General features: G+C 36.5%; 1 protein-coding gene and 1 long non-coding RNA gene across 7 annotated transcripts in view; one reads left to right on the plus strand and one right to left on the minus strand.

Moving 5' to 3' along the window:
• The window catches only part of LOC124639986 (steroid hormone receptor ERR1), a 50,978-nt gene that overhangs the window by 21,492 nt on the left and 6,442 nt on the right, over nucleotides 1–23,044 (plus strand). For 4 of the 5 annotated variants that reach the window (XM_047177536.1, XM_047177537.1, XM_047177534.1 and 1 more), the window contains 4 exons: nucleotides 10,059–10,208; nucleotides 12,395–12,649; nucleotides 16,772–16,990; nucleotides 17,508–17,693. In XM_047177536.1, the coding sequence (XP_047033492.1) occupies nucleotides 10,068–10,208; nucleotides 12,395–12,649; nucleotides 16,772–16,990; nucleotides 17,508–17,693 (801 nt within the window). In that variant the 5' untranslated portion in view covers nucleotides 10,059–10,067. The remainder of the gene's footprint in view (nucleotides 1–10,058; nucleotides 10,209–12,394; nucleotides 12,650–16,771; nucleotides 16,991–17,507; nucleotides 17,694–23,044) is intronic. The other variant, XM_047177533.1, reaches the window with a different exon arrangement.
• On the minus strand, nucleotides 14,532–15,816 carry LOC124639987. 2 transcript variants are annotated; one of them, XR_006985516.1, is made up of 4 exons: nucleotides 15,558–15,816; nucleotides 15,375–15,469; nucleotides 15,169–15,264; nucleotides 14,532–14,804 (listed from the first exon to the last, which is right to left on the minus strand). It is a non-coding gene; the product is annotated as an uncharacterized LOC124639987 (long non-coding RNA). The 2 variants fall into 2 exon arrangements; XR_006985515.1 differs by lacking the exon at nucleotides 14,532–14,804 and adding an exon at nucleotides 14,904–14,946.

The following is a 23,044-nucleotide window of genomic DNA, read 5'->3' on the forward strand; positions in this document are numbered from 1 at the left end:
TGTTGCGCAGGTCAGGATTCGTAATAGATGCGAGGAACATTTAATCAGATAGCATTGAGTATGTCGACTTGTCGTTTCTATGCAGTATTATTACCTACAGTTGATAAATAATAAGAATTTTCAGTACATATTTCGAAAACAATGTAATTATGTTGTAACTTTTAATAGAGGTTTTAAATACTGTTTTATTTGAGAAGAAGCTAATGTTCTTATAATATTTGCTCTGAGCTAAAAGGTTATTTTGTAACCTAGAAGGATTCCAATATAATCCTCAACATTGTCAAATAGACACGCATGTCCTAATGTTTGTCTGTTCTATATTCGGTTCTATAAATCGATTGCTAAATCTAAAAATAAACGCGGTATCGATACCTAAATCATCTCGTCTCTAAATCGATTCAAAAATTCAGACTCTGCTCTGCTCTTGAACTTTGCAAAATTCTTTTAAGTAAATTAGGCGTAATGTTTATTTTTTATTTTTAGCCTTGAACGTTAAATAAAGTTCACGAAAACATAATATGTTATGCTTTCAGTACAATTGACCTATAACACGTTTAATTTGAAATTATTCTGGAGCCCGATAAGATTTAAATATTATGCACCTTTTATCATTTTTGGGCCTAAAGTGTAAATTATAAATTATCAGTTATTTGCGTTGTAGTCTGAATTATTGGCTTTGTTTGTCACGTGGTGTAAATTTAAATTATTAGTCAGTTTGTTTTGACTACAGCTTAAAGTAAGGTTAGGTGGTTACTGCCCCGGATATTCATTTAGTGGAACTTATTACATCACTCTTTAAGAACTGCAATATTTTAGATTCAATTTGCAACTGCAAAGGGGTACTTTATTAAGATCCCATGTGGGAACCCCAGAAACTATTAAATCAATAATAGACATGTTTTTATTGACTACTTCCTGCCCATTCATACTTCTATGTATCATTGATCAAAGGATTGATAAGCAAATCATCTATGAATTTGCTATTCAGCTGGGTTTAAGGATCGATTTTCCTGGTATTCAAATAACCATTCTACAACAATAAGAAGGAATTTGAATCCCAAAATTCAATTAACTTACATTTCAAATTCTCAAAAAGGGGAATTTGGACTAAATCAGCACACTTCGAATGTGATCTTGACGCTAATTGAACCCGCAAATAATTTAAAATGACCTGTCAAAATAAGTTTTTACAAAGTGCAAAGTACTGTGCTATGACTGGTACATGATATTTTTGCTCAATGTGAAACGAAACTGACCTACCACAACAGGACCTTGAAGCTAACTATAATAGATTTGGATGATGTCAGCCTTGGATAGCGTTACAAAAAAACGTCATTATTAAAAAAAAGTTTTCGCATGCCAAATTGTTTTTAGGATGGCGAAGAAACCGGTTGATGGTAGAAAAGGATGATGGGCAATTTTGTATGAACCCTGGCCTGATAACCAATAAAGTTCAAATGTGTATTAGCTTATTACTTATACCCCACAGTTACCGAAATTAAACAGTTCATGTCAAGAATCTACCGGAAATAAGTACAGTCGGGCACAAAAGAGTTATACTTTTTGCACCATTTTTTTTCCGAAAAATTAATTCTTTAGTAAAAAAGTTAATTCTATGTTGTATTTTCGACAACTTGTCACTCGTTTAAATAATCGTAGGGTAGACTAACAAAATAAAACAGTTGTAAATAGGCATAATTCTTTAAATAATGAAACAAAACATAAAAACTTTTCCTTCTACCACCGTATACTATTTCTATTATTGAAGATAGCATTTTCTCGTCATGCGGCACCAGGATAGTCGGCCCTGGGTTGTTGATTATTTGATAATATACAAATAGTAACCAAACGGGTGATCAGGTCCGCAAGGAGATAAAGCCCTTTTTGGGTTTAGTTGAGGCTCTTGGTTATAAACCATTTGAAACTACCAGCACAAGGTCAGCGTTATACGTCCACGTCGTTAGCTGAATCAAGATATTTAAGTTGTTTTTGAGCTTCACGGAGTTTTCATCATGTGGCACATCAGGCTTGTTAGCCAGGACAGTCGACAGACATTAGTGATGATGGATTGATCCCAGTACAACGTGACATGACCATTTTTGAGAACTGGATAACATGGTACCTCCAATTCCACAGATTAATAAGGATAATACTGATATATTATCCATGCCAATAGATGATGTCTGTGCAAGTACTCACGATTAGTATTTGTATTAAATGGGTTATGAATTTGACTGAACCGATTTGAAAAATCTGTCAGTGATGGGAAAGCTACGTTATCTCTGGAGAAGTAGGCGATGTTTTAGGTGTCCTAAAAAGTTAAGAAGTCATTTATTCAAAATACGCTGAAAATCATCAATTTAACAAAAGACAGTCAAATCGAAGTCAAAAAGTCGAAGTTAAAATCGTTTATTAAAAAGTACACTAATTAGATTAGCACTTTTTAACGTCAATATTACAAAAGGACAGCACCCCAAAACGCCTTTCAGCTGATTGGAAAGAAGAAGCGGTGAAGAACAAACTTCCCAGCAACACAGCTGTCTATAACAATTTAATAATTAATAAGTACCCTAGATGCTCGCACTTTAACACGCTTTAACACTTCTTTTTTCGGATCACAAAAAATCATTATCAACAGTTATCTCTTCCAGATATAGCGCAGGAGGAATAAATTCATCATAGCGGCCAACGCCTAAATACCATACAATGGAAATAACATGGGCGCACGCACCGACAGTGCGACGTCCTGTTAAACATGTACAATAATGGTGGACTAAAGCATCTAACCCCTGTCGCTCACGATCTATGAGCACATAAGAATAATATGTTCTCGCTCTAACATGCCTGGACTGAATGCGTCCACGCAGTAACCACACATTATTTAAAAATATATTACAATCTTGAAGGTCGGGTAAGCTGTCTTCTCTACAAACTTCCATAATATAAACACCGTCTCGTAAGTGTTCTGCTACGTAAGATTTAGATAATTTTAAGTGATATGTCCCTAACGCATACATAATAATATCATTTTCAACCATACGTGGAAAATCTATAAAGAGATGGTTTGCATCGATTCTTAAAAAGATTGCTCGCTGCCTATTTAGACTTTTTAATTCTACATAATCGTATAATAGATTGGGCATATTAATTTTTGAATTTATTATTCTTATGAACTCAGTAGCATGGCTATTATCGACAACTACCGGATGAAAGGCATTTATAAGACTGGCCGCTATTCTAAAATCTATAAACATATGCTTAAGGGCTTTGTTAAAATATGTCTGCCGAAGTAGTTTGAAGCACTGTTTAATTCGCCCATTTGTAGCTTCGATCACCCAACGACAAATGGTAATCAAGCGTGACTTATTTGCTTCGTCTGTCGATAGCTGAGAAGAACCCCTTGCTTTGGTGGGAGGAATATGGCCTTCATAACCACATTCCTCTAGAGCTGGTATGCTATCTCTAAACCCTCGATCAAGTATTAAAACATCACCTTGCTCCAAAATCCAGTGAAGTGGGCTAACTTCATTATTTACTATGCCCGCCATAATTGTCGCATCAGAAGTCACGGCAGCATATGGACCTAGCACATCTATTATATATCCATCAGAACATACAATCAAAAAAGGTTTCAGAAGATTTTCGAATTTATGTAAACTATACGTCTGTCGTTGAAAAAGAAAATTGGAACTTTTTTCAATATAAATGTAAGTGCCGTCACATATAACAATTGCTTTTGAATTTTGATTATTTCCGAAAATGCTTTTTGGTATTAATAAATTCCGTTCCAAAATGGTGTCCCTAGATATACTGTTGAATCCCAAATGTGAGTCGACGAAAGTTGTTAAAGACTCCCTTGCGACTGCCAGTTTCCGTTCCAATGTGCGACGAGACATATTAAATAATGTAGCCAACCGTTCATTGGATTCGCCTGATCTCAATTTTGATAAATAAATACCCAAAATAGTACGAGGACGATTATTATCTCCACCCAGAGATGGTGTCTCACTCAATATCTGGGCGAATTGGTCATTATTTAGACCGACCCAAAAATGTAGCTCCGCATCAGTTAACCCATTTAACACATCAAAAGAGAGCCGAGTCGCGATTGCAGTTTTTAATATACTGCACACATCTGAAAACTGTTCTGCGGAGAATTGGTGGACCATGTTACAGTGATTGATTAGGTCACTCCAGTTATTATTATATAAATGCTCTATGCATACTCTAGCATTGCTAGGAATATACAAATTGCATTCAAATAACAAATAGAATTTCACATTATGTGGGATGCGGTGACGAGTGGGATTGTGACAATAGTTGTAAACGCAATGATCACCCCTGTTAGGAGCTCTCCTATATTGAGGAACGTTAATACTTCCTTGTGCTGGTAGTTGGTCTGGTATTGGTGCAGGGACGAGTGCTTCTTGTTGTCTAATATTATTTAACGCTCTTTGCCAACAGCGATGACAAACAGCCCTTCCGTTATTGAATTCGATCTGAAAATGTACGTATCATGACGCATGAGATATTTATGCTTCTTTACTAATATAATAAGTAGGAATGTTTATAGCCTAAAGTCTAAGAAACTACTAATAAACCGGCCAAGTGCGAGTCGGACTCGCGCACCGAGGGTTCCGTACAAATGCTGTATAGATAAAAAGTGAGTTTCGCGCCAACCGTTCAGTTTAGAACAATCATAGTTATGGTAATTTCGTGGGAGTAAAAATAGTTAATATTTTTTATTTTATAATATTACTAAAATAGTAGGCCAGTACCTTGTAAAAGTTATTTTATTGAAGTTATTTACATACAACATTTTATAGTCATCATTCAGAAATCTGATTGAAAATAACTAATTATGTCTTAAAGGTCATGGGGCATATCTGACCCGCTTTGTAAAAAGTGGCGGACATGAATCAAAGTAGTTTTAAATCGTGGAGAATGGTATGACGTTTCTTTGAATATAAATATTTTATTAAAATTCCATGGAGACGAATGTCCAGGATCGTTTGAAAAATATAAAAGACAAGCAGTTTCAGAGGATTGTACAGGTTGCAATGCTAGTTTTTATTGTTAAAGACATTTCATAAAGAAGGAAGGTGCCAATCCGGATGACCAGGATCTGATGAGGATCTGGAAACCCTGAGAAAGCGAGGGCAACTCTTGAATATTGTAGGCACGCATCGAGTCATAACCAGACATGTGAGTGTATTTTTGAGGGTAGGTACTGGTAAACAGTGAAGGTTTGGAGCTGATTTGATTATGGAGACTACAGAGAGTCAAGGGAACTCCCGAACGGTATGTTGCAACTACCACGTGTTTGGGCTTATTTTATTCGTATTGGCGAAGACTTTCCACAAAGGTAGGTTTGACTGCCATTGTGGGATCGACAGCTAAGATCAGATATAGTTATGGGAACTCCTTTACAATTTATAACGTAACCTTGTGTTGGAGCTTATTTTATTTTAGGTGATGAGAATTCACTACTTACTTGGGTTAAAGCAGCCATTGCAGGAATGGGATCTTTTATTTTTGAGGGATTTATCACCTAAAGAGCCCCAGTTTCAGGTTTTTTTCGAAACCGCCTGACGACTTGTAGCTGTCGAATTGTAACAACGACTTCTAGAGAGTAGGATTCGGGGCTGCTGGCTTTACGTTTCTAGAGCCTTGACAAAAGTGTAATTCTGTCCCTTTCTTTGTTTTATAAAGTCGGCATTATTTTATTTTGTAGCATTTTACAAACAAATCCAACTTCAAACATATAAAAAAGCAACAAGAAAACAAAAGCAAGAAAGAAATTAAAAAGATGTTAGGTGCATCGGTCTAGAAGTCGGTGTCTAGAGGATGCATCTATATTTATTTAACCACCGAGATCTAGACCGATGCATATAAACAGTTTTCTTGTTGTTTTAGAAGTTGTTTTTTTTTTGTAAAAAGTTTTTATTTTTAACTTTTGTGAAAAGTTCTCGTCAATACGAATAATATAAACACGACGTAACTAAAACATACCGAGTTCTCTCGACTTTCTCACGTCTCCATCATCAGATAAGCTCTAAACCTTCACTGTTTGATAGTATCACCAGACATACATCTGAGAATCAAGTTTTAATCCTATGCATGCCTACAATTTCTGATAGTTGCCCTCGATTTCTTAGGATTTCCATCATCAGATCCTGACCTGATGACAATGGAAATAAACGGCGAGTATACTCTTTCACTACAAAGAAATGATTTCTCAAATCCGTCAAACTTGGTCGTTTAAATTCCCCATTGAAATGAGGAAAATATTTGATGTTTACACCTGATTTTCTCTAGATTCCCATGGTTCACATTGATGCGACTAATGCCATAGTAAATCAGAGCCTTTATCATTATACTGTGCATATTTCGTATTTGTGTATATTTCGTTCGTATCTGCCGTAGGTATGGTTTTCATACTAAGGTGCCCAATGACCTTTGAATGATTTAAAATTTTTCACAGTTTAGAGGCCATTATATTTAAGAAGTGTTTAATATGAATTTCACTTTTTATTTAAAACTTTAATATCTCTACGCGTTCATGTGAAAAAGGGTAGGTAGTAAGTTTATAATTATTAAAAAAATATTTTATGTCATGTAAGCAAAAATAATATTTTAATATTTTATGTAACTTCATCATTTTCGCAATTTATCCTTTATCTGTACTATATAACGTTGCTTCGTGCCGAATTTTAAGATTCTGAGTTCACGGGAAGTACCTTGTAGGTTTTGATTCCCTAGCGTGTGACGGAAATTCGTCTAAGGTGTCGGTAAAACTGCTGTATCTTTTGATCGCGTTAACTTAGAAGTTTGATTTTTTCATTGCTTAAAGGGACAATAGACCTAGGTATTTGGCATAAATTTCAATTTGGTACCTTTATTCGTTCGTGAGAAATAAGGTAGTAAGTTTCATTTTATTAAAATATTTTTTTTTATATTATATAACAAAAAAAATGAGATTTTCGCAATTTTTCCTATATTTGCATTATATAACAATGCTTCATGCCAAATTTCAAGATTCTGAGTTTACGGGAAGTACCCTGTAGGTTTTGATTCCTTTGCGAGTGTCGAGAATTTGTTGAAAATATCGACATAATCGGTTGTATCTTTTGATTGGCTTGGCTTAGAAGCTTGATATTTTCACAGCCTAAAGGGACAATAGACCCGAGTATTTCATGTGAATTTCAGCTTGATACGTCCACGCGTTCTTAAGATAAAGGGTCTTGACAGACAGACAGACAGACAGACAGACAGACAGACAGACAGACAGACAGACGGACAACAAAGTGATCCTATAAGGGTTCCGTTTTTTCCTTTCGAGGTACGGAACCCTAAAAAGTACCAAAACAAGTACCAATGCCAAGGGGTATTGGGTTGATCGGATAACTGGGTTAAGGAGGTAAGATAGGCAGTCGCTCCTTATAAAACACTGGTACTCAGCTGCATCCGGTGAGACTGGAAGCCGACCCCAACATAGTTGGGAAAAGGCTCGGGAGATGATGTTTGAGTATGTTGTGTTTGTACTTACTTCTTCCAAAGCCTGTTGTCGAATATACTCTGCTAAAACAGGTTGCTGGAGCATGTTTGCTCCTAAAAGATGTCGCTGTGTTGCTCGATAGACCGATCGAGGGCATAAAACACATCGACGGCTTATTAGTTCCATCTTGAAACCTAGTTTTTATGGGTATTATAATGTGAAAAATGGAAATGTCAAACTAGGAAAATATTTTGTCGTAGATTTATAATAAGAAGATATGTTTTTTTTATAAAGCATACGTACCAAAGCGGTTTCAGTCGGCTATCCTATACTATCAGGTGTTATATCTTCGTTCTCCGGCGGTTCACAATGTTTTGTCCATAATAAAAAATGAAGCTTGGGGTGTAAGCTATCATTTGATATGCGAATCGTTTTTATTGGTTATGCCGTTTAGACTCACCAGAACGGCGGAATACGTACACCATACGCTATAAATACTACCTGCTCAATATTTTTTTTTTTCAATAAACTTGGAAAATATGGGCGCAGACACCTTCTGTGATATGTCCTGACTAATATGGACAGTAATATAATGCACTTAAACATCGCTCCCATACAAAATGAAGTGGTTCAAGTCCATAGGCTGTCCTATGCTATCAGGTGTTATATCTTCGTTCTCCGGTGGTTTACAAGGTTTTGCCCATAACAAAAAATGAAGCTTAGGGTATAAGCTATCATTTGATATGCGAATCGTTTTTATTGGTTATGCCGTTTAGACTCACCAGAACGGCGGAATACGTACACCATACGCTATAAATACTACCTGCTCAATATTTTTTTTTTCAATAAACTTGGAAAATATGGGCGCAGACACCTTCTGTGATATGTCCTGACTAATATGGACAGTAATATAATGCACTTAAACATCGCTCCCATACAAAATGAAGTGGTTCAAGTCCATAGGCTGTCCTATGCTATCAGGTGTTATATCTTCGTTCTCCGGTGGTTTACAAGGTTTTGCCCATAACAAAAAATGAAGCTTAGGGTATAAGCTATCATTTGATATGCGAATCGTTTTTATTGGTTATGCCGTTTACACTCACCAGAACGGCGGAATACGTATACCATACGTTGTAAATACTACCTGCTAAATAATCTTTTTTTTTTCAATAAACTTGGAAAATATGGGCACAGACACCTTCTGTGACTCGTTCTGACAGTTATTGACAATAATAATGCACTTAAACATCCCTCCCATACGCAATTAAGTGGTTCCAGTCCATGGGCTATCCTATGCTATCAGGTGCTATATCTTCGTTCTCCGGTGGTTTACAAGGTTTTGCCCATAACAAAAAATGAAGCTTAGGGTATAAGCTATCATTTGATATGCGAATGGTTTTTATTGGATATACCGGCCAATTTTACCCATCATCCTTTGGTCTGTTTTTTAGGATGGCATTGTTGAAGGATAGGATATTATTAATGAACTGAAAATTTTCTAGACAAAAACATTGCTAAATTACTTTTAAATTAATCTACACATACGAAAAAAAATGTGTGCATGTGTCGTTTATTACAAACAGTTGCCTGAAAGTCTGAACCGTTATTAATGGGCTTTTGTTAAGTTAAAACGTTACCTAACAGCAATACTTGTTAGTTTTATTGACGTCAAACTAGAAGCCAGGAGAAACTTATCTAATTTCGCTAAGCCTTAGAGAATGGTATTAATCTTGGAGGTTCAATCAAGCAATCGTTACAGTACATTTGTCGAGGAAACCTTTACAAAATATACCGTTGATTAAAATGTCTTCTCTATTCAGAAATGCCTTTTCTAGATTTACAATAATCACAACTTTAGAGCATCTTTTAGAATTAAATAATCAGAACTTTAAAACACCAAGTTGAGAATGATTACAACGTTTATAATAAACTTCAGTCTCAATTCCATTATATGTTTGCGATTGGGTTTCGTACAAAAAATTAAACACCTGCATAATCTGAATTTTCCGGCGGATTTCCCAACCAATTACTTACAAATTCAACGAACATGATTTCTAAATGTGATGACCCGTTCTCAAGTATCTTGTCATCGGTCTATTGAGAGACTTCCTTGACCACCGCAATATTCATTTTATTGTCCAAAATCTTCAGGTGGTCGGCTTAAAGTCTAAGATCTTTTCGTGACTCCAAATAGTTTCCGTTACAATTATTTGTATACAGACGTTGAAGTTTCTCACAAGACGACATTCTCTTCGGTTTTTATAAGGGTTTTTAATGCCTAGAATAGCCTAGATCTATTAAAGACTCATTTATGCCAGAGGTACAAGCGTGACGTTATTTTGAACACCACTTGCATGCTGGAAATAATGATGTGTAGATGAGTTTCTTGCCGGTCCATCCATAAGACACACTTGCGAACCTGGCATTCAATGTTCTATAACAACTTGTAATAAGTCTATTTGGAAATACTGCAATCATTTGGGTGGCAAAGAGCATGTATCAAATGGTCCTCTAAAAAGACTTAGCGACATATCTCCTAATTTATAATTAATTGTTACAGGTGCAACTGATGTCAGCAGTCAGCGGGGAGCCGATGCTCCGCCGCGTGAAGCAGGAGACTGAGCCGCCGCCACAGTACTCCCCGCCGGAGCCACAGCCGCCGCACGCACAGCCACTGCACCCGCGCACCATGCCTATGATGCAGCCAGAGGTATGTTGTTACTGCTAGAAGTAAAACCTCTTTTATGACTACTGTAGCCCAGCGCTTATAAAGTTCCACAAAGCAGCCCGCAGCCTGGAAGTAGTTGGTTGATACACCCGTGCATCAGAAAGCATGTAAATGTCGGTCCTGCGCCTGATGTCTCTCCAGTCGTATCGGATTGCCGTCCCATCGTACTATGAGAGTGAAGGAATAGAGAGTGCACCTGTGTATGCGCAAATGTTTGTGCACTATAATATGTCCTGCGCAGTTGGCTGATGTCCTTACTTGAGAACACACGCCGTGGCTGATAATCGGCTAAGAGGGCATCATCATTAGCCCAGCGCGGACAGAGAGGAGAGCAGCCAAGATATAGGGCACTCGAAAATCAACTTTGAAATTAATTAAACAAAGCTGCACGGGGCTTCCCGCGTACGCTCGATATCTGACGAGCATTTTTATCAGGTTCAAGTAAAGCACTGTATTTAAATATTGTGACCTCTAATACTTGGATGGATGGATGTGCCTAATAATTTTCTTCTTTATGGCATCGCAATTACTAAAATTAGCTACAGGAGTTCAAAACAGTTTTTTCCTTGCTTTCTCGCCTTATCTTGCTTTCTCAGTTTCCAAAGGGCAGACGTGGGAGGGTGGCTCGTTTTACTTTTTTATCAAATCTTCCACGGCGTCGTTTCTTGGTATTGAAATAACTTGCGATATTATATCGATCAATTCTATTTCTGATCGGATTATAAGCATTTGTATGACTCTAATTGGATTTCAATACGACTAGTGACGTTCTTAAGAACTGTAGCAATTTCTTTTGAAATTATTTTTGCTGAAATTTCTTTTGTGGGGAAGTGAAACTAATTTACGACTGGCTGTTCCAGGCGTTTTTTCGGGGAAACTTCTTCCCGTACCTGGATAAAACAAAGCTATGATTAGCTCAGTTAGTGTAGCTTTGCTAAAAGTTCATAGCGTTCCTAAAAGTGAAAGAATTATTTAAATCGGGTCAGTAATTCCGCAGCCTATTCGATTCACACAAACAATCAAATCTTTCCTCTTTATATATTAGTTTTGATGACATAAGTATATGAATGTTTTAACCTTTTAAAGGATGTTTTTAATCCATAAGGAAGTTTGCAAGTGAAGGTCCGGTTGTGATTGATTTTTCTTAGTAAGAGATTCAAATTAGTATTTTTAAGAGGAAAATAAATAAACCACTGCAGGTATTTGTAGTATAACGGTATTTATTTTTGTAGATAATTAACAACTCTTAAATATGCTTCGAGATTTCTTAGAAGAAAATAAATTAAAATATTTTTAGAGTATCTGGCTATAAAAAGAGGGTTGCCACATTAATTTTATGATCATTTTATTTTGTAAAGAGGTTCTAAATTAAAAAAAAAAAGAACTTTCTATGTTTTAATCTTATTTTTATACCCACATAAATTGTTAAATAAATGAAAAACTTACATAAGTTCGTTGACCTTAAACAATGCAATATATCTCTGTCAATGCAAACCTTACCTTTTTGTAGGTAAGCAAGACAATATTAAGCTTGACTGATTTTCACATTTGGAATTGTCGTTTGGGCCGTTCCGATTCATTCACAGTAATTGAGATTTTATTCCAATAAAAAAAACTTTACATTATATAAAAAATAAGGTTCGCAACACTTTGGCAAACAATTTAATAGCCATTATGAGTCATTGAAATATTTTTGACCCCTCATTTTGAATTGTTCCTTCCATTTTTCTTGTAGCAGTTAATTATTATCTTGTTCGTTTATTTCTTATAGCATTTTGGTTAAATTAATAGTCGTCGTTACGCAGTTAACTTGATCGTCACGGTTATTTAACTTAACTTTTTGGAGTGATTTATTAGTGTACACAAATTTAAAAAATATCTGTAAAATAAATTAGTTTATTGACCCATATTGAATCTACATCTATCGTTGAATGTATTTAGTACAGTATCATTTGGAATTATTTTAGTATTGCCATAAATCAAAATGATTTACCTTTTCCCAACTTTGTTGGAGTTGGCTTCCAGTATAACTGTGCAGCGGCGTTTTACTAGGAGCGACTGCATATCTGACCTCCTCAATCCAGATACCAATATGAACAATTATTACTTGTACCCATTCTTTTGATTTAATAATAATTTTCCTAACAATACCTATCTCATTTCAACAGTTGGAACTCGAAAGCAAAGAGGACGTGAAATTCTGCGTATCTCCCGGAGATGGGGCCATCGTTGGCAACACAAGCCCAGATCAGCAACACTGTTCGTCAACCACGGCCGCCGCGGCCAGTTGCGCGAGAGACGACGAGGCGCCTCGGCGAGTCTGCCTCGTATGCGGAGACACTGCCTCGGGGTTCCATTATGGCGTAGCCAGCTGTGAGGCGTGCAAGGCGTTTTTCAAGAGGACTATACAGGTGAGTCGGAAGGTGATAACGAATTTTGATACTTTTTTTTCATTCATTCATTCGTTCGTTCATCATCATTCATTACCATTCATTCATTTTTTTTAAATATCGTTATCATAATTTCGTCAGCTTTAAAGTTTAAGTATAGATTTCGTTTTTTAAAGTTTATAGTACCTTTTGTTAATGTACATTTTCTCACACAACTCATAATTTTTATCTGATTAGCAATTTTAGTCACTATAAAGTTTCTGAAAACCTACGTACATGAATATCCAAAGTCCAAATTCTTGACTTGATTGATACCACTTTAAAATCGCAAAGTTCATCAATATTTTGATGTAAGACTCACCTTTGGAAACATTGGAAAGATGAAACGAATTTTAAGTCATTTGACTGTATGAAGTAATCCTAGCAATGTAAAGATACTTACAATTTTCGAAAAGGTTCTACACAATACAATACATGCCTATGCATACCCTGAAGTTTAAATAAATAAAACTTTACTAAAAAGTCTTGATAAAAAGAGGTGTGTCAGCCATAACTTCACTAAAATAGTTTTAACACCTTGTTCTGTCCAACATTTTGGACCATAGCCAATTATTTACTTTTTCTAGTTGGCTGTTGGTGGCTCAACGTCTGAGCCTAAACCTAGATTACCAAAATTTACAGTCTAGAATTTACTTGTTTACACTAAGATAGACTGTTTATTCAAGTCTTAGGAGTTTCTGTAAATACACAAATCTGACTAATTCTTTAGGATTGGATTTATAAGATCTTTATTGAGTTTAAAAGTTTAATTGGATTGTCTATGTTATGTTTATTTGGACATGATTATCAGAATAATAATTTTGTTATGAATTATTACATAAACTATTTTTTTAGTTTAAATCATAGAATTCAATATTACAAATCGGAAACTTTGTAGTTATGCGTGGGTTGAATGTATGTTTGTTACTCATTCACCCAAAGACTACTGAATGGACCTAGATGAAACCTGGGTTCTCTCAAATTATTGCTTTTCACTATCTAAACTCAAGAATTTTCTTCGTATAGATTTTAGAATGTTGTACATCCAAATTGCCAAATACATATACCTACTATCAATAATAGGTAACCGGTATATTTCCGACATCTTTAAAATTCTTCACCTCGGTACATATTTTGTGCATTTAAAAACTAGAGTGTTGCCAAACATCTGCGTGCCAGCGACTGAAATTGAACATTTTCACATATTTCTATAGATTTATCTACATCTGCATATTTATTTATCTATGTATATTTTTTTTTTATTATTTATTCACAATATATTTACATTAATTGAAAATAAAATAAAATAAACTTATATATATATATATACAACTTAAAACTAATATAGTGCATCAAAAAATTGCTCCTCATCGCTGTCACTGGGTAATGTACCCATAAGACTGGCAGCATTGCCACGTTGGATGGCAATGCTCAACCTCTGTGCGAAATAAAGGCCAGCCTTTGGGTCCCGGGAAGTGTCAACCGGGCGCTGGGAAATATCCCTGGCAAGAAGGTGCGCCCTCGGACCCCACCCCATGTATAATTATGTCTTTGTTTTTGCTATTTGCACTTTATGCATCTCATGATCCTCAATTTCTCTTTTTGATAAGATTGTAAAAATGGGACATATATTGGCAAAACCAATTGAGTCTAGAATAATCAGGAATCTAGACTTTAATTTGGTATTCAAACGATTAGCACGTGTATTTATTTATTTCATTTATATTCACCTCATTGTTCATTAGTCATTACTAACCTACATTGCTTAGCTATTATTAGAAACTTTTTTACCAAAAAATATGTGTTTGTGAAATGTTGCTTTTCTTAAACTTATCCTTCAGTGAAGAAAGGACACAAATATTGTAATACCAGAGGTTGATTTTCACAAAATTTCTCTATATATAACATTTTTCGATAAATATTTATCACCTTTCAAGCCTTGTTCAGTGGTATTGATAATTTGAATTTTTACATCATCGAATCTTCGAACTCGAAATAATTGCCGAGGAAGTTTAAAATCAATTGCTTCATTCAAACATCTTTCCCATTCTTGATCGTCAAAAAGGAGCCCTCTTGCTTGAGCAGCTTCTCGAAATGAGTTGTAAATAATATTTTCATAAGTTCTAACATTCAACTCTTCGTTATCGACCTTAAAGGAGAAAATATATTAGATAAATATTCAAATAATAATAACTATTGTGAATGTATGTAGGTATATCCTCAGATCTCTATCTGGTAATAAGTATTATTTTTCATTTTACAGCCACAGCACTCGCAATAATTGAAATTATCTGCAAAAATATATTATACAATTAATAATGTCTATTGTATAATAAGAGCCAGCCAAGTTCAAGTAGAACTTGCGCATGAAGGGGTTCATTTCATTATCGAGAAAAACGGTGAAAAAATCGTGTCTGTTTCTGTGTGTGTTCATGACACCTCAACACAGGCTATGCGTGTGGTCATTTATTATTATTTGTCGAATTATAGAGAAAAAATATTGAGCCGCTTACCGAGTATAATGTTGTCGCATTCCACACATCGACTGCACATTTGCTTTTGTTTGCCATCTCTTGCAAATATTTTGCCATTACAAAAATTGCATGTCACTGGAAGTAAATAAGTACTTATTTTATTTTTAAATGCAGAAGGCTCACAATCCACACTTTAAGAAGAAAACAAAACAAAATTCACTTAAAAACACAACCTGCCTACATACCTACTAAAATACTACACACCATCTTTACGAAGAGCCCTTCGCTCCATCCACTTTCCACAATTGTGACAATGTTTACCAAATGCACGGAGATTCGGCTGTTAACAAAATGATATAGGTATCATCAAACAAAAGACTAAACGAAGACAGAGACACGACCAACGAAACATTTTATGAAATACTTACGATTTTCGGCATGATGTGTGTAATCCAAACAAAGTAAATGACAATGACATTTGAACAACTAAATGACATTTGAACAAAACTTCGACTTTGAGGTTATGGTTATTATTCTTCTTTCTATGGTTTTTATCGCAATCGGCCAATCTTATGCTACGTTCACACGCGCGCCGCGCAACCCGGCGGGCTGCCTGGCGGGCTGCGCGGCGTGCAGCCCGTCGCGGGCAGGCGGACATTCAAGCTGTTCACACGCGCGCCGTCGTGTCAGTCAGTGCAAGAATGGCGAGCAGCGAGGATCTCGGTGTTGTTGCTGTCATAGCCTTTGGCTTAACTTATTTTTATTGGAAAAATAATCAAAATGATGAACGACGTTAACCATTCCGCCATGTTGTTATCTTCGATCGTAGCGACTTTCTCAGAACGTTTAATCGTCACGAAAGCGCAGGAGAGACTGACTGCCCGCGCGCGTGTAAACAGTCGCCGGGCGCCCGCACATTCATCCTTTAAACTTTGCCAAAAAACCGACACTCGACCGATTCGCGGCGTTCACGGGCACGGGCGCGTTCACGGGCTCGGGCGTACCGTTTACACGCTCGTGAACGTGACTGTGCCCGTTGAATGTCGATTTGAACGCGCGCGTGTGAACGTACCATTAGGTTTAAAGAAAAAACACATAACAAAAAGTATATCATAAAAAGTGTCAAAAACAATATTTTCGCGAAACGTCAACGACTGACGAAAAGTATTTTTTGATAAGATTCACTAAACGTTGGCGATGCGTATCTAAGCAACGTTTATTAACTACCCAAGATGGCGACTGTGGTTTGCTTGTCAGTGCAATTGAAATTTAACGAAATTCTCCATAATCCGAATTTTGCGGATATATGTTGTCGACTCAAAATTAATATTTTTTTATGTTTTGTTATTCATATAAGGTTTCGATCGAATCTACCGTACCCTTTGACGAAATTATTAATATAGAAGATTCTTAGAAGAATTTAAAAAATACTATTATTTCTAAAAAAATAAAAATGAAACCAACTTAAATAATACACCTTCTCCTGAATCTGACAAATACTATGCAGACTATGCTCAAATCCGCATCAAAATCGGTTCACAAACTTGCGATAATCACGCACAAACATACCTACAGCTCAAATGACCTCTTATTTTCACCTCTTATTAGACGGTTAAAATCAACCAACATTTTCACCTACCAGGGCAACATAGAATACACATGTCCCGCGTCAAATGAGTGCGAGATAAACAAGCGACGTCGCAAGGCGTGCCAAGCGTGCCGGTTCCGCAAGTGCCTGCGCACGGGCATGTTGCGCGAGGGGGTGCGGCTGGACCGCGTGAGGGGGGGCCGACAGAAGTACAGGCGGGCCCCCGACGCCCCGGCCGCGCAGTTGCCGAGGCCGCAGCTTGATGAAATTAAGGTAAGGACTATTAAGAGAAGAACATGTAACGTTCAACTTAAAACTCGGAATCATTTATTGAAAATTAACTGTTAAAAAGCACTTTAGTAAGAGCACCCAATACCCTTCACCAGTTCCTGTGTTTTTGCTGGAAAGAATAACTGCAACCAACTTTTCATTCGCCTTCTTGTGAATGTTCATTACATTTTAATCCCTTGTTCGACCATCATCGCCGAGATGGCAGATGCTTTCTACTAAAGTAAATGTTAGATGCATTATTTACCAGTGGGGCCCACCAAGGCCAAAGCCTGCCGGGTCTGCGGGATTGTTCGAAAGAGTCACCACGGTCTTGGTTACATAAAAGGCTTAAGAGGGAACATGATGGTTTTAGTCAGTAAGAGTCTGACACTCCTACAAGCTGCGCCACAGGTGGAGATTTCATGATGTCCCACAAAAAAAAAAACATGCATCATGTAATAGTTTCCATTTTTTTCTACACCTATATTTTTTTAACAATAAATTCTATTATTCTTTCCAGGTGTTAGAAGCCCTGATCTCCTACGAACCAGAACTGCTAACATGCTCAGCGCCCCCTGCCGGTGTCACCGAGCCTGCAGCCAAGACTTTAGCGATGCTAGCCGATCTATATGACAGAGAGCTCGTCGGCGTCATCGGATGGGCTAAACAGATTCCTGGATTCACTGAGCTGCAGTTAAATGATCAGGTAAGGGTTTTATTTATTTATTAGTATAACAGTGTACAAATAAATTAATATAAGATATTTTCCTACAAAACCGGTTTCCCAAAAAAATAATTTAGCTGTCTTCCCAACAAACATACATACTGATCAAACCGAGGACCTCCTTTTTGAAGTCGGTTAAAAAGGAGGTTCTTAATAATGATGTTTTTTTAAGGTATTTTTGTGATCGGTAACTAGATAAATGTTTAGTAGGAACTGTTGGGAATTATGTAGATGTGAGTTTTTAAGTCTCTTTTACGGCTTTATGATTCGGTAAGCAGGCTTCTTGAAACGTGGTTTGTGAAATAGTTCCAGTAAAACTCGGAAAAAAGTTCATAAGATAGTTACGTGAAGATTGTGTTTACCTCGTTCTATTAATAATAACTTCATCCTTATTTAGATGAATTCGCTATTGCGTACACTCAACAGAATAATCTATCAAATATTACCATAGTGACACAATTTAAAGATTATAAAAATAATTATAAAAAAAAATAACCCGTTTTCAACACTGACCCTGAAAACTTCAAACACCGTTAACATGGTCCAAATAAAAACGAAAACATAAAGAACCGTACACAAAAAAAAAAACGCTCAATTTATTAAAATCATTATGTATTCAAAACTTATATAATTATAAGTTTTATATCACAAAAACTACAATAGTCTAGTCTGGGACCTTGATAATAATTATACAATATGTATACACTATACATACGTATATATGCACGTGGAAGTTCTTTTTATATATGTTTCTGGACCCCGTCATGTCTGTGTGCAATCCCAAACCATTGTCTATACGTCTATGTGTGCGTCGGTGTGTAAAACCCACGTCAATGTGTGTGTAATCGTCAAGGTTCCTAATTATGTATGTGTGGGTGAGATCGAATGCATTTTGTGAAAGAATTCGTGGTTTTATTTATGTGTTTCCAATTTCTAATGTTTTGTTTTGGATTAGTTCGTCTGTAGTATAATAAATAGCTTATTATGTAATAGAATTCTTTATAATTATGAAATTGCATGTTAATTATTAAAACGAGTGTGGATAAAAAATTCAATGAAAGTATATTTTAATTAGGCTTAAACACGTTTTAAAATAAACAAACTGACCTTACTCTATAAACTAGTTATTGGGTAATTCCAAAAAATAACTTATTCATTGCTTATCTTTAGTCCAAGGATCACAATATCGATTGGTCAGTAGAATTATTTAAAGATTTAATTTATTGCTTGTTTGTATTAATTACCCCCACGTTAATTACTTAATTGTTGGTACAAGTTAATATTATAAAGCTGTTAATATTATAAAGGGTTTGTTTGCTTTTACGCCCTTATCTCAGGATATACTGAACATATTCCAAAAAATATTTCAATCTTAGTAAAGCCCATCTTAGGCGCCTTTTAACCAGATGCGGGCAGTAGTTCCCTATGTACGCGGGTAGAAACCTGGGGAAACAGTTAGTTGGTTTATATGTATACTATATACTTTTTTTTTCCGACGTCAAAAATCATCAAATGACCCCTCCCGCTGTGGGTTAGCAGCGGTGAGGGAGTGTCAGACTCTTACTGACTAAAAACCGTCGTGTTCCGTCATAGGCCTCTTATGTACCAGGGCCGCGGTATCTCTTTCGAACAACCCGCAGCCCCGGCAGGCCTTGGCCCTGCTGGGCCCCGCTGGGGATGTATACTATATACTTAGTTGTATCCTGTTCTATATACTATAGTTCGGCCATTCAGAGAATGCGTTCCTGACACGTCGCGATTGAACTGACGACGTAACTTTGCAATGGCGTTGCAGTTACGATAAAAATATTTTTGCTGGTTGTTTACCGTTTTAACAATTGAGGAGCATTAAAACAACATTATTATATCAATAATCAATGAATGTAGTTACGTCGTCAGTTCAATCGCGACGTGTCAGGAACGCATTCTCTGAATGGCCGAACTATAATAAAAACAGTTATATTAACAGTCGTTTATATGATGCGTCGTAGCCGGTTTAGCAATTAGCCCGGTCAAAATAGACATTTGAAATAACAAAAATTCCCACAGAGCAGATTTTTGGTGGAGAGCTAGATTTGATTATTATAAATAAAATACTAAAAGTCCCCATCGATCCCATGTGTGCGTCAAAAGTTATTCGAGGTCAAATGTCAAAATTTTAGGTTTTTTGATTTTTTTTCGAAAACGGTAAGTTTTATCAAAAAAAGACATCAGACCAAAATCGTAGATCTTTAAATTTTCTACAAAAATGGCATTAACAGTTTTCTCCTAAATCTTACCATTCCTGAGATATTGCGCATCAAAGTATATTCCATACATGACATGCACACATGTCCACGCCACCTGTGAGGTAGTGTACTCGGTGCGTTTTTTTTACCGTAGTTTCTCCTGTAGGCCTACTCCACTAACTGTCATGACAATTTTAGGATAGTTTAAGGGAATAATTGCCGTCAAGTTCTAATATGATGTCATTATTGATATTAACTATTGGGTTAACTATTATTGTGATTGTTTTAGATTTATCAGATTCATACAAAAACTCGTGGTGGCCTAGTGGGTAAAGAACCAACCTCTCAAGTATGAGTGGGTTCGATTCCACGTCAGACAAGTACCAATGCAACTTTTCTAAGTTTGTATGTACTTTCTAAGCATATTTTGGACACCAACGACTGTTTCTGATGGCACGTTAAACTGTAGGTTCTGGATGTCATTGAACATCCTTGGCAGTCGTAATGGGTAGTTAGAAGCCAGTAAGTCTGACACCAGTCTAACCAAGCGGTATTGGGTTGCCCGGGTAACTGGGTTGAGGGGGCAGATGGGGCAGTCGCTCCTTGTAAAGGACTGGTACTACATCAGCTACATCCGGTTAAACTAGAAGCCGACTCCAACATAGTTGGGAAAAGGGCTCGGAGGATGATTTGATACTACAATATTTTTTGCAATTGCAAAAAATTATGTCAGGAGTTTTCCTGGAGCAGGTGGGAGTAAAGTTTTAATAGGTTCCAGATATTATGTATCAATTTCCAACCCCAGTCTTCTGGATAAAAATGGAAATGTCGAAGGAAAATAAGCGTGCGATAATTTTCTACAACTTTAAAAGCGGATTGTCGCGACTTCAGCGCTTAAAAAAAAAATGTTCTGTGTTTAGTGATGCAGAACCATGCCTTAGGACTGCAGTACGCTGATATTTAGGATTTAAAAGTGGGCAATCTAGCCTTAGAGACAAGCCACTTGAAGGTAGTTCAAAACCCGATATGACCCAAGATAATATCGAGGCTATGCGGCAGTTAATTGTCGCAGACCAACATGTAACATACCGTGACATAGATCCGTGGGCATAACGATTGTTTTACATTCCACAAAATTAAGTAGTCTTCGTGGTAAACGTTTCAGCACACCTGAAAAAGCTGTTGACTCATACAAATCGGCCAATTTGACTACCCCACTTTAGAATGGAATAAATGTTTCAAGAACTGGGTTTAATGCGTGCAAAAGTACATTAAATATCGCAGAGAATTCTTTGAAAAACAATAAATGGTATTAACTTATTAGATTGTCTGTACTTATTTCAAACGATACAACTTAAAGGTAGCCCTCGTATGTACGTGGCTTATATGTGCATATCATGTATAGTGTGACTCTTTGAATCGCTATATCTCAGGAATGGTAAGATTTAGGAGAAAACTGTTATGCCATTTTTGTAGAAAATTTAAAGATCTACGATTTTGGTCTGATGTCTTTTTTTGATAAAACTTACCGTTTTCGAAAAAAAATCAAAAAACCTAAAATTTTGACATTTGACCTCGAATAACTTTTGACGCACACATGGGATCGATGGGGACTTTTAGTATTTTATTTGTAATGATCAAATCTAGCTCTCCACCAAAAATCAGCTCTGTGGGAGTTTTTGTTATTTGACCACTACTTTTATGTCTATTTTGACCGGGCTAAATATTGACATTTGAGTTTTATTGATGACATAAACCAATCAAACTGAATGACATTTTAAAAAGTACTAATGAATCCATCATCGTCATTAAACTATTTTGTTTGATCCTCTTTTGGACATAATTATGACTACGCCTTTATTCGTCTAATTATAAATAAGTGTTATAACAAAAAGGATTAAGTAGGTACATATTGACAAATGAATAACTTCACCAACTTTGTTTGTAAAATATTTTTAATTACTTTGCTTTTGGGTAACTGGGTGGAGGAGGTCAGATAGGGCAGTCGCTCCTTGTAAAGCGCTGGTACTCAGCTACATCCGGTTAGACTGGAAGCCGACCCCAACATTGTTGGGAAAAAGGCTCGGACGATGATGATTTTGGGAAAATAGTGGAGGTATTGCTTAATAGAGAGATAAATATCTTATATGTATCGTCAATATACTGCTAATAATATGTCCTTATCGATACAAATGAAATTTCATCGACATTTTAATTTCAATTAATAAAAGAATTGCAACATAAAGGAAAATTGATTATAAAATAAAATCAATTTAATGTGATTTGTTGTAGTTTGATTGATTTTCCGAATATTTTAATTTATTATCGCCCACTTCGTCAATATACCTATTCAAGTAGACTACTAGATTCGTTAATGAGTAAGTACGAGCAAATTATTATAAATAATTTCGATTAAATTGACGAATTAAAACTTAAATTACCGATCGATTGTAACCTTGGAACTATCGATTTTTGTTAAGAATTTAACTTCGGGTCGTATATAATAGTTTACATGCATAATTAATTGGGTTATTACAATGTTTCTTTTTCTTAAATTAGACTAACGCCAGCGAATATGTGACATGTAAAGGGGTCTACACACCAAAGCCGCTGACCCGGCGGCACAGCCCGGTGGCTTAGTGCCGGCGGGTTAACCCGGCGGCTTCAGAATGTCCAAGCCGAACGACTTTGCCGGCGGCACGACTGCCGCGGCATGTGGTGTTCTAGTAATTGTCAAATACTCTATGAAAGCCGGCGGGCAACTGACTGAGTGAGTGGAGAGGGATGCCGTCGGCATCGGCATGCTGCCCCGCCGGCTTGCCCGCGCGGGCGCAAGCCGGCGGCATGATTGTACAAAATACGGCCGGCGGGTTGGGCCGCCGGGCTGTGCCGCCGGCGTCAGCGGCTTTGGTGTGTAGACACCTTTATACAATTTGATACTATCCTGAGAAAAATGTGTCTAACTTAGAAAATATTACTTTGAGTTTTAAAACTGAGAGTCCCTTAAATCCACTTATTAGATAAAATAAGCATGTCCGAAAAAATCATAATCATCTTTAAAATGTTAACACAATTTTGCGAGATGATCTTTCCTTCAAGCTCATA

Source organism: Helicoverpa zea, chromosome 20, assembly GCF_022581195.2.
Source record: "Helicoverpa zea isolate HzStark_Cry1AcR chromosome 20, ilHelZeax1.1, whole genome shotgun sequence".
In the NCBI taxonomy this organism is placed as follows: domain Eukaryota; kingdom Metazoa; phylum Arthropoda; class Insecta; order Lepidoptera; family Noctuidae; genus Helicoverpa; species Helicoverpa zea.